The 15209-nt window shown below is 37.0% G+C and overlaps 1 protein-coding gene across 1 annotated transcript in view; it reads left to right on the top strand.

Annotated features, from left to right (window-relative positions):
- LOC138332132 (SH2B adapter protein 1-like) overlaps positions 1 to 15209 on the top strand; it is a 25875-nt gene continuing 10666 nt past the window's right edge. The window contains exons 1-2 of the mRNA XM_069280109.1: positions 1 to 938; positions 8819 to 8920. Of these exons, the coding sequence (XP_069136210.1) occupies positions 111 to 938; positions 8819 to 8920 (930 nt within the window). The 5' untranslated portion in view covers positions 1 to 110. The remainder of the gene's footprint in view (positions 939 to 8818; positions 8921 to 15209) is intronic.

A 15209-nucleotide genomic window follows, 5' to 3' on the forward strand; every position in this document is an offset into this window, starting at 1 on the left:
ATGCGCAGTAAATTCCATGTTTGTCTTCCGCTTTAAAACATGGAGGAAGCGATATGAAGAAGCGAACCAGGTAAACATGTTTTCGTCTTTGTTTTTCTCATCATGATTGTATGTCGCATATGGCATCGTTAAACGGAGATATACCAGGCCCGCCAAAACCAGCGGGCAGCTGGTTGGAATTTTGTGAGCGTCATGCTCTCTCAATTTCGGAACAATTTTATCGAGACTTTCTCTTGTTTATATCCCGACCATCCAGCCCAAGGGTGGGGACATGTGGCCCCACCCCTCGCGATCCAATGGAATTCGCCAAAAAGTTTGTGGAATATTTTCTTCATCAGTTTGATAGACAATTGAAGCGTTCATCCTACTACCTGGATTCTCACGATCAGGCTCCTGATGCAAAACTTGTGTCGCGGAACACTGACGGTTCTGGCGATGATCGCCGTCCATCCGTGGCGAGTTCCACACGATCTCAAAACGGAGGGGAAATTGACCGACCCCTAACGGACGATTACTCTGACAATGTAACGAGCGCCAGCCCTCCACCCCTCTCTCCCACGTCCCCTACCCCGGCAATGACAACCCATAAATCCAAAGGGTTCTTCAGAAGACTCTCATTCAGAAATATAAAAAAGAAAGGCTTGTTTCACAAAAGTAACCATCATAGTAATAGCAATAGTCCTCGTAATGGCTCCAGCCAACAAGATGGATCCATGGACAGTCAGCACCGAAAACATAAACATGGAAACCACGCCAAACCAGATACAGGTAAACACGACAAGTCGAGGACTTCACTACAAGGTGAAATTATCAAGGATGGACTGGTGAATGTGTTGACGGGTGAAGATTCCAAAGGAAAATCACGATGGGAGAAGACGAGACTTGTACTAATCAACACAAGTGGTGGTATCCTGCTGGAGTTCTACTCTCCTCCAAAGGTTGGTAATCCTTCTTCCGTTTGTTAATTATATTTACACATATTTCTGTCGGTTAATTTTTGTTGAACAAAGTTATCTGCCCTTGCAGGTAGGTTTCATTTATGACATAATCTTTTAGTAAGCTAAAAAATATGAAGTTTTCCCTGAAAAGTATGACGTACATCACAAAAATGTTACTTTAAACTGAAACAGCAGATAACTATTTTATTACATACATGAAATTAAAATGCTGCGGTGGCTTAGTGGTTAAGATGTGTCGACATTACCACAAGCCGTCTACCACATCACTGGGTCACAAGTTCACATGTTAACTGGTGCAGTTACCAGGTACTGACAACTGGGTGGTACATGGTTGTTCTCCAGGTACCAGGTACTTTGGCTTTCCTCCACAATATAAACCTGGCACGTATGTCTCTAAATCACTCAGGCACTTGGGATGTTAAACTAATATAAATGTAATCATAACCCTAGTCAATACTAGCTGCAATATATCGCTCGGCTACAGAGAACTTCTCTTTAGCTCGATCAGTTGAGCGTCTGCAGACAAGTAACCAGAGGTCCTGAGTTTGATCCCTAGCAGAGGCAGGTATTAAAGTTATTGGAAACCCTGTACCCTGTTACATTGGCGCCCATGTAGGGACTCGGGGACTATACTTAACGATACCTGCAAAGGAATTGTTGTGACCCCTGGAAACTCGAGGACGAGTTGTTTCCTAGAGGGGGAGTGTGTAACCCTGGTCAATACTAGCCGCAATATATCGCTTGGCTACAGAGAACTTCTCTTTATCTTGATCGGTTAAGCGTCAGACAAGTAATCCAGAGGTCCCGAGTTCAATTCCTAGCAGAGGCAGGTATTAAAGTTATTGTAAATCCTGCACCCTGTTACATAACCAAAACATGAAAATATACGTTCACTACCAAAGTCTTATAACATCATTAAATTTAATTTTTAAATACCAAACTACAGTCAAACCTGCCATAGTGATCGTGTAGAGAGTAAGACCACCTGATTATTAAGACCACTTTATTCAACACAATTTGACTTGAGTATGAAGTCCAATTTGCCATAAAGTCATTTTCCTTTTGCCCTTGGATGTTCTTTATAGACATGGTTGACTATATTTAATTCATCTTTCATTTTCATTGAAAATATGAATGTGTTTCTTAATATTTATATAAGGCAGTTATTGTACATGTGGCGATTCCTTAAAAACCTTTTTCAAATCTATAAATCTAAGAGTATTATGTGCATTTGGTAATATATGAGCATTTATAGCAATTCAAAACTCTATTCAATTTCATGTATAAGGAAGGTGTTAGTTAGATATTTAAGTTGTTGACTCACAAATATGTACAGTCATATATGCATGATGATATAAAGGTAGCTACAGGCATCTTTTTAAATTGCTATAGATGATGCCTTTCTAGCATAGAAAATAGTCACTGAATAACAAAATGATATTTTGTATGTGCATATTACAGAGTTATATATTTTTTTCTCATTCAAATTTTTTATTGATTTTCATGAACATGTTATTACACAGAACAAGGAATACAATTGATCACAATACCAATAATATGTCTTACATTACAATTTTGTATATATGTAACAAGTAACAATTGAACACACACATTTACACAAACCCTACAAGACCAACATTTCATCTATCTACAATATGTGAATTGTCAAAGAGACAACTAAATTTCAATGTTTTCTTTTACAGAGTTATATTTTGATACCTATATCCACAAGGGTAGATAACTCTATACACTCCAGATCTTTAAAGAGAAAAAACAGTTTTTCGCTACATACTGCAGTAGTGTGGAACAACTTACCAGAGATTGTTGTTTGTGCTAAGAACTTAAATTGTTTTAAAAATGAACTGGATAGACATTGGAAAAATATTGATTTATTTTACGATTTCAAGGCTAATTGACAACCTGAGGTGATATTAAAATCAATAACTGTATTCATAAAGTATGTACAAAATTTGAGTCTGGTGGAGAGGATATGTTATCAAGTACCAGAAATCTGTCATTAAATAATTTACAAAGACTAAATAATCATTATCATTGTCCCATCCAGAGCAATCTTCATGTTTTTGTGTTAGTGACACCATGGTCATCAGCTCTTTACTAACAACATGTCAAAACCATGCATGACAGCTAAAGTATATATATATTAGATAGTAAACATAGTTTGCCAGTTTGATATGTACTAAAACATTCATGATCAGTGGATTGTTAATTAAAGCCAATTGTTAGTGATTGACTGTGTCTTGTACAGGATGAAATTTCCAGTATTTCATTAAGGTATAAAATAACACTACTTTAGTGCTACTTTTACCACAAGAGCTAGCTAAGCTAGTATAGATAGAGGACTCCACTTAACCGAATAACAGTACTACCTCGGTAGTTAATTGAATATTTCGGTTATTTTTATAAAATTTTGCGGTCCCGATTTTTTGCTTCTTGATCTTTGTTTTTCAACTCCGCGTATTTGCACCAACTTTTTTTTGTATTCGAATGAAATATCTAGGAAATTCTAAAATTAAAATCCAATATTTTCAATTTTGCAATGTAGTTTCAGCGAAATTCGCTGATATATGTTTCAAAATACTTGTGAATTTTTCTTAGAATTCAGCATGGTGACAGATCTGCCATACTGATAATTTTGAACAAAGTGATGTTATCTATCATTAAACCTTACCTTGTGTACCTTTAGTGTAATATTTCTCTATGTGAAGCTTGAGATTGCAAATCACACTTACTTTTCATATGAAACAGGAGAGGAAAAAAATTAGAAGCCAGATTTGGTCTTGAACCTGGAACTTCCCAACACATATATAGCTAGCTTATATGTAGCTGGACAATCTACGGATTTAGATAACTGGTCACAGATGATAGCTTGACCAATCATACAGTCGCCACTACACTCTTCCCTCCTTTCTCAAAGTCTTTGAACTCAAAGACAAACAACCCCCTTATACCACAACCATTGGTTCTTAGTTGGATGTCATATGTTTGTAACAGGAAAGAAGAACATGAAGTGGACAGATCATGACTCAATCAGGGACTTCCGAACACTAGCTGTTGATCTATCTATAGCTATACTGATTGAGTGATACCTGGTTGCTGATGGTCGACCTTGTCCAGTCCTACTACACATGGACCATTTGAATTTGTATTACCTTCCACTTCCACTCTTTGGTAATGGAGTGGTTATATAAATAGACGTTTGGCACTCCAGATCTATCATCAATATACCCTCAACATAGTTGCCTCTATAGCTAGCTAGTGGTTGAGGTGTCTTGATATTTTACCATTATACTCCATCTTTGGGTAAAACTAATCACAAATCACCATCCATTCACCTCAAATGTAATATTAATTGTACATACAGTGGCTGAGAGGTCTAAATGTTTCATAATTGGTGTCCATAGATAAAAAAAATGAAAATTAAAGGTGAAATTGTTTTAAAATTGCACCAGTCATGGTAATAGCCAATGATATCCATATACAATGTATATATATTATATATATATATCCGTTGTCATGTTAAAAGTTTTGTGTGTGTTTGAAACAAGAAGGTTGCATCGTAGGTTAAAACATATTGGTCTGTTATGTAAGACTTTGAGCCATTAAACACTGTGGGCACTGGGCCTTATAAGGAGTTGGTGTTAGTGGGGTCCTTTCTGGCATATAGAATCTTAATGTTCTTATAAAAACGAAAACAACATAAAAATGGGAACACAATTATCTTCCGATTAACCTGCCCCAAAATATATTGTAAGTGTCATAAGAAGTGCGTCAGAATGATTGTAATACACCTATATATTGCTAGTGATATTATTATTGTACTGTTTGAGACAGCTGCGTTAGACATCTGTGAATGAATTTGACCCTAAGGCGGTTGACCTTGGAAGGAATGTCAGTATACTATAAAGCCTATCACAACAACTATTTACCTGTGTGTTTACAGCCAGCACATCTTACCTGTTGTTGATTTTCTTGTTAATGTATAGGCATATATATATATTTGATCCGCTGAGTCACACACTGGTGTACTCATACCTGAGAAAATATTCACCTGAGAAAGTTTGCATCAACTAAAGACGTTTTAAATGTTGGGAAAAAAATGAATAGCCCCGAATTGTTACTTCTATTTAACTATCCAAATGTACCTTATTTACTATAAGTAGTACCCATGTCTTATCACCACACTCTTTGTCGTAGCTTATTTACTATAAGTAGTACCCATGTCTTATCACCACACTCTTTGTCGTAGCTTATTTACTATAAGTAGTACCAATGTCTTATCACCACACTCTTTGTCGTAGCTTATTTACCATAAGTAGTACCAATGTCTTATTACCACACTCTTTGTCGTAGCTTATTTATAGCTTATTTACCCATGTCTTATCACCACAGTCTTATCACCACACTCTTTTCGTACCATTACTAAGTAGTATGTACCACACTCTTTGTCGTAGCTTATTTACCATAAGTAATGTCTTATCACCACACTCTTTGTCGTAGCTTATTTAGTAGTACCAATGTCTTATCACCACACTCTTTGTCGTAGCTTATTTACCATAAGTAGTAAGTAGTATGTCTCTTATCACCACACTCTTTGTCGTAGCTTATTTACCATAAGTAGTACCAATGTCTTATTACCACACTCTTTGTCGTAGCTTATTTACCATAAGTAGTACCAATGTCTTATCACCACACTCTTTGTCGTAGCTTATTTACCATAAGTAGTACCAATCGTGTACATTATAGACCACTTACCACACTCTTTGTCGTAGCTTATTTACCATAAGTAGTACCAATGTCTTATCACCACACTCTTTGTCGTACTTATTTAGCTTATTTACCTATAGTAAGTAGTACCCATGTCTTATTACCACACTCTTTGTCGTAGCTTATTTACTATAAGTAGTACCCATGTCTTATCACCACACTCTTTGTCGTAGCTTATTTACTATAAAGTAGTACCAATGTCTTATCACCACACTCTTTGTCGTAGCTTATTTTACCATAAGTATACCATATACCACACTAGTCGTCACCACACTCTTTGTCGTTAGCTTATTTACTATAAGTAGTACCATGTCTTATCACCACACTCTTTGTCGTAGCTTATTTACTATAAGTAGTACCCATGTCTTTTATCACCACACTCTTTGTCGTACCTTATTTACTGTAAGTAGTACCCATGTCTTATCACCACACTCTTTGTCGTAGCTTATTTACTATAAGTAGTACCAATGTCTTATCACCACACTCTTTGTCGTAGCTTATTTACTATAAGTAGTACCCATGTCTTATCACCACACTCTTTGTCGTAGCTTATTTACTATAAGTAGTACCCATGTCTTATCACCACACTCTTTGTCGTAGCTTATTTACTATAAGTAGTACCATGTTTATCACCACACTCTTTGTCGTAGCTTATTTACTATAAGTAGTATCACCAATGTCTTATTTACCATAGTAGTACCATGTCACCACACTCTTTGTCCATAGCTAGCTTATTTACCATAAGTAGTACCCATGTCTTATCACCACACTCTTTGTCGTACCTTATTTACTATAAGTAGTACCCATGTCTTATCACCACACTCTTTGTCGTAGCTTATTTACTTACCATAAGTAGTTTACCAAAGTAGTACCATGTCTTATCACCACACTCTTTGTCATAGCTTATTTACCATAAGTAGTACCCATGTCTTATCACCACACTCTTTGTCATAGCTTATTTACTATAAGTAGTACCCATGTCTTATCACCACACTCTTTGTCGTAGCTTATTTACCATAAGTAGTACCAATGTCTTATTACCACACTCTTTGTCGTAGCTTATTTACCATAAGTAGTACCAATGTCTTATTACCACACTCTTTGTCGTAGCTTATTTACCATAAGTAGTACCAATGTAAAAACACTCTTTGTCTTGCCTTGAACAATATCTCTCTTGGTAAAAGTTGATAGAGTCGAGACGAAGGCTGTATGTTTTTCTGGGGGTATCAATATTTATGTTAAAGTCTACTTTTGACAATTATGTTCATCACATCCAATTGAATGAAAACTATTCCAATATTTAACTCTTTCTGTACCAGTATCGACTATAGTCGACAGGATTTTACCTTCTCTCTTTCCTCTAGCCCGAGACACTCTGGCCCTGACACCAGATATAGACATGACATATTTGTCTGGTTTAGGGCCAGAGCGCACTGCTATATCAAAATGTGGGATAAGCCAACACCGTTTGGTATCGGCCAGGTCATCTCTGATTCAGACTATTTACAAATATTACCACCAAGAATCGCCACTTACCTTGTTACTTTGTTATGGTCATAACCAAAACTGCGGTTCGTTGCACCTTCATTCCAGATTGCAATATCAAAATAAAATCTTGATGCAGACTTTAAATAAGTCGTAAGATTATTTTCTAAGTAAGTTTAAAGATGCTCCACCGCTGACAGAGCATAAATGGTATACATCATTTGAACAATATTTGGTGTTTAGTAGTATTTATATATATATGCCTAATTAAAACAAAAAATAACATAAAATAATTTATTTCGCCTTTCATGCATGCGCAATCATTACTTCATTCCATATAAGATATAGTGCCACAGATTTTTTTCAGGATGCAATTAATTATTTTTCATATTTTTAACTTGAAGTAAAATTAGAAGCTGAAACTTTTCAATGGTGGTAATGGTGTAAAGTAAGTAACTTTTGTAACTGAAGAAAAATACTAAATCGTCTGTTCCTGTTTTTGATAGTGAAAAAATACCATTTGTCAGCGGTGGAGCATCTTTAATTTATTACACAAAAACTGTCTTAAACTTGACATTTTGTCTGGCATTTTCCCAAAAACTTCCAGGGGTGAGACTGATATAAAATACTTCCAGTACACAGTTGACAGGAATATATATATATTTCTTGTTCTTCTACATTGGCATTATGCATGGCACCCAACTAAGTATTAGTAACAAATGGATAGTCTTAGGAATAGAATAAACAAAGCAGCTAGTTCTGTCACTCAGCTGACAGCTAGGGCATACTTCCATCATTTGGTTCAGCCATTGATGTTAAATTTGAGATTTGTGCTTAGCTTGATTCATGGTTGCTCCTCTTATAATTACATTAGGTTCTGTGACCAAACCTTGTTTGAAAGTGAGGTGAATAAATTCAGGAAGGATTTTGAATTGACCAGCTATACACTTTACCTGTAACAAGGTTCTGTGACAATGCAATCAAGTCCCAAGATTACAAAACAGTCTTTAATTTTATAGACTTAGGCAATAAAAAATGACGTAACAGAAAATTGTGTCCTATTTGCTTTTTCATGGTACTCCCACTGTGCTCTACCTCTTAAGCCTGGCACATCCTTAAAGGCCCTTAACAACAATAATAATTTGTTAAGAAAGTATATATTTATGGCCTAGGATGAGGCTACAACATCAAATGAATGCAAGGTTTATTGCGTAATCAATATATACAGTACTTGTGAAGTCAACTAATTTCCGGTAATTAGCACGACAGTTGGAAACAAGAAGACTAGCTTTATGAAAAACAACATTTAATTATTTTAATAACATTGATAGAAAGTGATGATAGGTTTGATATTAACAGTAAGCTTATAATTTCTGTGACTCTACAATATTATCAAATTCGTTATACATTCATGGTCAAATTCCCATGTAACATTAAACTTAAAGCTGTTTCGGAAAGGTAGTGGGCCTTTAAATGATGTCCCCGGTTCCAATCATTGTAAATAATTCTACTTTCACACTAGGTAGACAAGTTCTTTATGTATCTGAACTACTGAAGCTTATTAATACTAAATTTCTGTTTGATTTCAGTCGGTGAAGCCTAAAGCAGGTCTCTTCTGCTTCTTGATCACAGAAGCCCGGGTCACTACAGCACTAGAAATGCCGGATCACGAACATGCTTTTGTTCTAAAGGTAAGAAAAACTGATTGATGAACATGCTTTTGTTCTGAAGTTAAGAAAAGTTGTGTGATAGTTCAATAAGCAGGAAACAATTAGCTATAGAGATAAATCTATTTTATTGTGGAAGTTTTTAGTGAACAGGAAACAGAATATTCATAAGGAAGAACATATATACATTGATAAGGTTTATCAGATCAGCAATTTAAACAAAATCACAAACTCTTTTGTGTTTCCAGTCACTTAGAAAACAATAGTTATTTACTGTAGCGTTATAGATTATAATTCAGCTTTACTACCACACACATATTTACTGAAATGCGAATTCAGCAGCTTTCACAGAAAAGCAATAACAACTGTAAGCAAATCTTATAAAATACCCATCATCTATGGCCAAGTGATCTTTTTTCTTGGAACCCTATAAAGCTTGAGCATTAAGCAACAGATGGTCTATATACAGAGGTGGTCACTGAGGTGGGTTTTATTGTAGTCATATGTGAGGACCAATAGGTATAAAAGGAGATGGCCATATAAGTGTTATTAGAAGATGGCAGCTATTTTGAAAAATAAATATGATCCTGACAAGTGTTAATTTCCGTTGTTAAACACCATCTTCTTATTGAGACTTATGATGCATCTACTAAGGCCACACTGTTTTTTGTTTGTCTCGACCCGTCATCATTGTTAACATTTCCTCGGGAATAACTAACTGTATGCTTCAGTTTTATACACGAGCTTGTATCATATTTCAGTTGATGTTGTAATCACTGAGTATAAAAATTGATCAGTGGATGTTGATTACCTCTGATTCCATAAATAACGGTTAATATTGTTGTATCCTGCTCTCCTAGATCTTAATTAGTGTTAATGTCTGTACCACTAGTTAATTATAATTCCTATATCCATGGTAAGTCCCGGGGCTCCCTAAAGGGTTGTTATTTCTCTGTAAAATTATGTTATTGATTTGCACTGCTCATGCTACTCGACTAATTATCTTTCCAATTATAACTTTGTCTTACATCCCTCCCTTAAATCCGTCGGCCTATGAACACAGTCCAATCTAAATTCAGTGACAGGTTTTGCCTCCTTTATGTTTAATATGTTATCTGGATTTTGTTGTCATCATTTCCTGTTTTTCGTTATGTTGTGTAAGCTTCGGGTGTTATTTTTGTCAGGATTATATTACTACATGTTTCCGAATATTAATAATCAATTTTATTTTCAGTAATTCTATTTTGTTCATGTAAATTTCACTTTAAATATTTATATTCACTTGTCACATCTACTTTATAAACTAACCAAGTCAAAGTGAAGCCTACATGGGTTAAAATGTCGCTCAAAACATGACCATAATATATGACGTCATTAATGTTGACATGTTAACGTTAGCTGATCACCATAAAAATGGCTGATAAACAGATTTCCTAGTGTGACTTACACCATGACAATGTAGAGAAACCCAGAATGAGTAAATAATGTAAACATAAGCATTAAACTATCTTCTTTTGGAATCTGTATATATATATATGGTCTAGATATAGATGACAGAGCTAGAGCTTTGCAGGCAATCACCTAATGATGGGCTAGCGCACATTATGAAGATTATTTCCAAAGCTCTGGCATCTATATAGACCATAGATTCCATAGGAAGATATTTTAATGCTTAAATATGCACAGTTAATTATATATACCTATATGGTATAATTTGACATCTATATTTCCACTAAACTCAATTTTCATGAACCTACCTAGGTTAGTTTGAGTCATTTGTCAATGCACTATATCAGGTTTATGGCTTGTTTAGCAGTTCATAAAATTTATCTCCAAATCTATTGGGGTTTAATCTATACCCCCATCAACCTGTAACTGTAGTCAGTCCTTAAATGTTTCTTGAGTAAGATCTAGAGATGTTCCAAACATTTTCCCACTATACCTTCCTCTGTAAACTTCCTTTGCAGTTGGGGTTGTCTCCCTTCCAACCCTGAACTGTAACATTATAAGAGTTTCTACATGTATTTGAAATCATTTAATAACAGATCATTAAAGATAGGTATACTTGGAAGATCATACAGATATTAACTAAATATATTTTGCATTGAGCTCGAGAAGGCATCAGTGAGCTCGAAGATTGTTATACAGCTAGAGGCTCATGATTTATATTTATACAGGAGGCATGTTTATTGTATACAGCGAGTATATATTGTTATACAGCTAGAGGCTCATGTTTATATTTTATACAGCAGAAGGCCCATGTTTATATTTTACAGGGAGAAGGTACCAGCGAGTTTGATAGAGGCTCATGGTTTATATTTTACAGGGAGAAGGTACCAGCGAGTTTGTGATAGAGGCTCATGGTTTATATTTTACAGGGAGAAGGTACCAGCGAGTTTGTGATAGAGGCTCATGGTTTATATTTTACAGGGAGAAGGTACCAGTGAGTTTGTGATAGAGGCTCATGGTTTATATTTTATACAGGGAGAAGGTACCAGCGAGTTTTTGTATAGAGGCTCATGGTTTATATTTTACAGGAGAGGTACCAGTTTATATTGTTATAGCAGAGGCTCATGGTTTATATTTTATACAGGAGAGAGGTACCAGCGAGTTTGTGATAGAGGCTCATGGTTTATATTTTACAGGGAGAAGGTACCAGCAGTTTTGATAGAGGCTCATGGTTTATATTTTACAGGGAGAAGGTACCAGCGAGTTTATGATAGAGGCTCATGGTTTATATTTTACAGGGAGAAGGTACCAGCGAGTTTGTGATAGAGGCTCATGGTTTATATTTTACAGGGAGAAGGTACCAGCGAGTTTGTGTGATAGAGGCTCATGGTTTATATTTTACAGGGAGAAGGTACCAGCGAGTTTGTGATAGAGGCTCATGGTTTATATTTTACAGGGAGAAGGTACCAGCGAGTTTGTGATAGAGGCTCATGGTTTATATTTTACAGGGAGAAGGTACCAGCGAGTTTGTGATAGAGGCCATGGTTTATATTTTACAGGGAGAAGGTACCAGCGAGTTTTGTGATAGAGGCTCATGGTTTATATTTTTACAGGGAGAAGGTACCAGCGAGTTTGTGATAGAGGCTCATGGTTTATATTTTACAGGGAGAAGGTACCAGCGAGTTTGTGATAGAGGCCCATGGTTTATATTTTACAGGGAGAAGGTACCAGCGAGTTTGTGATAGAGGCTCATGGTTTATATTTTACAGGGAGAAGGTACCAGCGAGTTTGTGATAGAGGCCCATGGTTTATATTTTACAGGGAGAAGGTACCAGCGAGTTTGTGATAGAGGCTCATGGTTTATATTTTACAGGGAGAGAGGTACCAGCGAGTTTGTGATAGAGGCTCATGGTTTATATTTATACAGGGAGAGGTACAGCGAGTTTGTGATAGAGGCTCATGGTTTATATTTTACAGGGAGGGAGAGGCGCAGTTTTATGATAGAGGGCCATGGTTTATATTTTACAGCGGTTTTGTAGAGGCTCATGGTTTATATTGTTTACAGGAGAGGCAGCGATTTGTGATAGAGGCTCATGGTTATATATTTTACAGGGAGAGGTACCAGCGAGTTTGTGATAGAGGCTCATGGTTTATATTTTACAGGGAAGGCCAGATTTGTATACCAGGCTCATGGTTTATATTTTAGTACAGCATTGTAGAGGCTCATGGTTTATATTTTTTTTACAGGGAAAAGAGGTACCAGCGAGTTTGTGATAGAGAGGCTCATGGTTTATATTTTTACAGGGAGAAGGTACCAGCGAGTTTGTGATAGAGGCTCATGGTTTATATTTTACAGGGAGAAGGTACCAGCGAGTTTGTGATAGAGGCTCATGGTTTATATTTTACAGGGAGAAGGTACCAGCGAGTTTGTGATAGAGGCCCATGGTTTATATTTTACAGGGAGAAGGTACCAGCGAGTTTGTGATAGAGGCTCATGGTTTATATTTTACAGGGAGAAGGTACCAGCGAGTTTGTGATAGAGGCCCATGGTTTATATTTTACAGGGAGAAGGTACCAGCGAGTTTGTGATAGAGGCTCATGGTTTATATTTTACAGGGAGAAGGTACCAGCGAGTTTGTGATAGAGGCTCATGGTTTATATTTTACAGGGAGAAGGTACCAGCGAGTTTGTGATAGAGGCTCATGGTTTATATTTTACAGGGAGAGGGTACCAGCGAGTTTGTGATAGAGGCTCATGGTTTATATTTTACAGGGAGAAGGTACCAGCGAGTTTGTGATAGAGGCCCATGGTTTATATTTTACAGGGAGAAGGTACCAGCGAGTTTGTGATAGAGGCTCATGGTTTATATTTTACAGGGAGAAGGTACCAGCGAGTTTGTGATAGAGGCTCATGGTTTATATTTTACAGGGAGAAGGTACCAGCGAGTTTGTGATAGAGGCTCATGGTTTATATTTTACAGGGAGAAGGTACCAGCGAGTTTGTGATAGAGGCTCATGGTTTATATTTTACAGGGAGAAGGTACCAGCGAGTTTGTGATAGAGGCTCATGGTTTATATTTTACAGGGAGAAGGTACCAGTAAGTTTATGATAGAGGCCCATGGTTTATATTTTACAGGGAGAAGGTACCAGCGAGTTTGTGATAGAGGCTCATGGTTTATATTTTACAGGGAGAAGGTACCAGCGAGTTTGTGATAGAGGCTCATGGTTTATATTTTACAGGGAGAAGGTACCAGCGAGTTTGTGATAGAGGCTCATGGTTTATATTTTACAGGGAGAAGGTACCAGCGAGTTTGTGATAGAGGCTCATGGTATTATATTTTTACAGGGAGAAGGTACCAGCGAGTTTGTGATAGAGGCTCATGGTTTATATTTTACAGGGAGAAGGTACCAGCGAGTTTGTGATAGAGGCTCATGGTTTATATTTTACAGGGAGAAGGTACCAGTAAGTTTATGATAGAGGCCCATGGTTTATATTTTACAGGGAGAAGGTACCAGCAGTTTTGATAGAGCTCAGTAGGGTGATAGAGGCTCATGGTTTATATTTTACAGGGAGAAGGTACCAGCGAGTTTGTGATAGAGGCTCATGGTTTATATTTTACAGGGAGAAGGTACCAGCGAGTTTGTGATAGAGGCTCATGGTTTATATTTTACAGGGAGAGGGTACCAGCGAGTTTGTGATAGAGGCCCATGGTTTATATTTTACAGGGAGAAGGTACCAGCGAGTTTGTGATAGAGGCTCATGGTTTATATTTTACAGGGAGAAGGTACCAGCGAGTTTATGATAGAGGCCCATGGTTTATATTTTACAGGGAGAAGGTACCAGCGAGTTTATGATAGAGGCTCATGGTTTATATTTTACAGGGAGAAGGTACCAGCGAGTTTGTGATAGAGGCTCATGGTTTATATTTTACAGGGAGAAGGTACCAGCGAGTTTGTGATAGAGGCTCATGGTTTATATTTTACAGGGAGAAGGTACCAGCGAGTTTGTGATAGAGGCTCATGGTTTATATTTTACAGGGAGAAGGTACCAGTAAGTTTATGATAGAGGCTCATGGTTTATATTTTACAGGGAGAAGGTACCAGCGAGTTTATGATAGAGGCTCATGGTTTATATTTTACAGGGAGAGGGTACCAGCGAGTTTGTGATAGAGGCTCATGGTTTATATTTTACAGGGAGAAGGTACCAGCGAGTTTGTGATAGAGGCTCATGGTTTATATTTTACAGGGAGAAGGTACCAGCGAGTTTGTGATAGAGGCTCATGGTTTATATTTTACAGGGAGAAGGTACCAGCGAGTTTATGATAGAGGCTCATGGTTTATATTTTACAGGGAGAAGGTACCAGCGAGTTTGTGATAGAGGCTCATGGTTTATATTTTACAGGGAGAAGGTACCAGTAAGTTTATGATAGAGGCTCATGGTTTATATTTTATAGGGAGAAGGTACCAGCGAGTTTATGATAGAGGCTCATGGTTTATATTTTACAGGGAGAAGGTACCAGTAAGTTTATGATAGAGGCTCATGGTTTATATTTTACAGGGAGAAGGTACCAGCGAGTTTGTGATAGAGGCTCATGGTTTATATTTTACAGGGAGAAGGTACCAGTTAGTTTGTGATAGAGGCCCATGGTTTATATTTTATAGGGAGAAGGTACCAGCGAGTTTGTGATAGAGGCCCATGGTTTATATTTTACAGGGAGAAGGTACCAGTAAGTTTGTGATAGAGGCTCATGGTTTATATTTTACAGGGAGAAGGTACCAGCGAGTTTGTGATAGAGGCTCATGGTTTATATTTTACAGGGAGAAGGTACCAGCGAGTTTGTGATAGAGGCTCATGGTTTATATT

The sequence above is a fragment of the Argopecten irradians genome, chromosome 9, assembly GCF_041381155.1.
Source record: "Argopecten irradians isolate NY chromosome 9, Ai_NY, whole genome shotgun sequence".
In the NCBI taxonomy this organism is placed as follows: domain Eukaryota; kingdom Metazoa; phylum Mollusca; class Bivalvia; order Pectinida; family Pectinidae; genus Argopecten; species Argopecten irradians.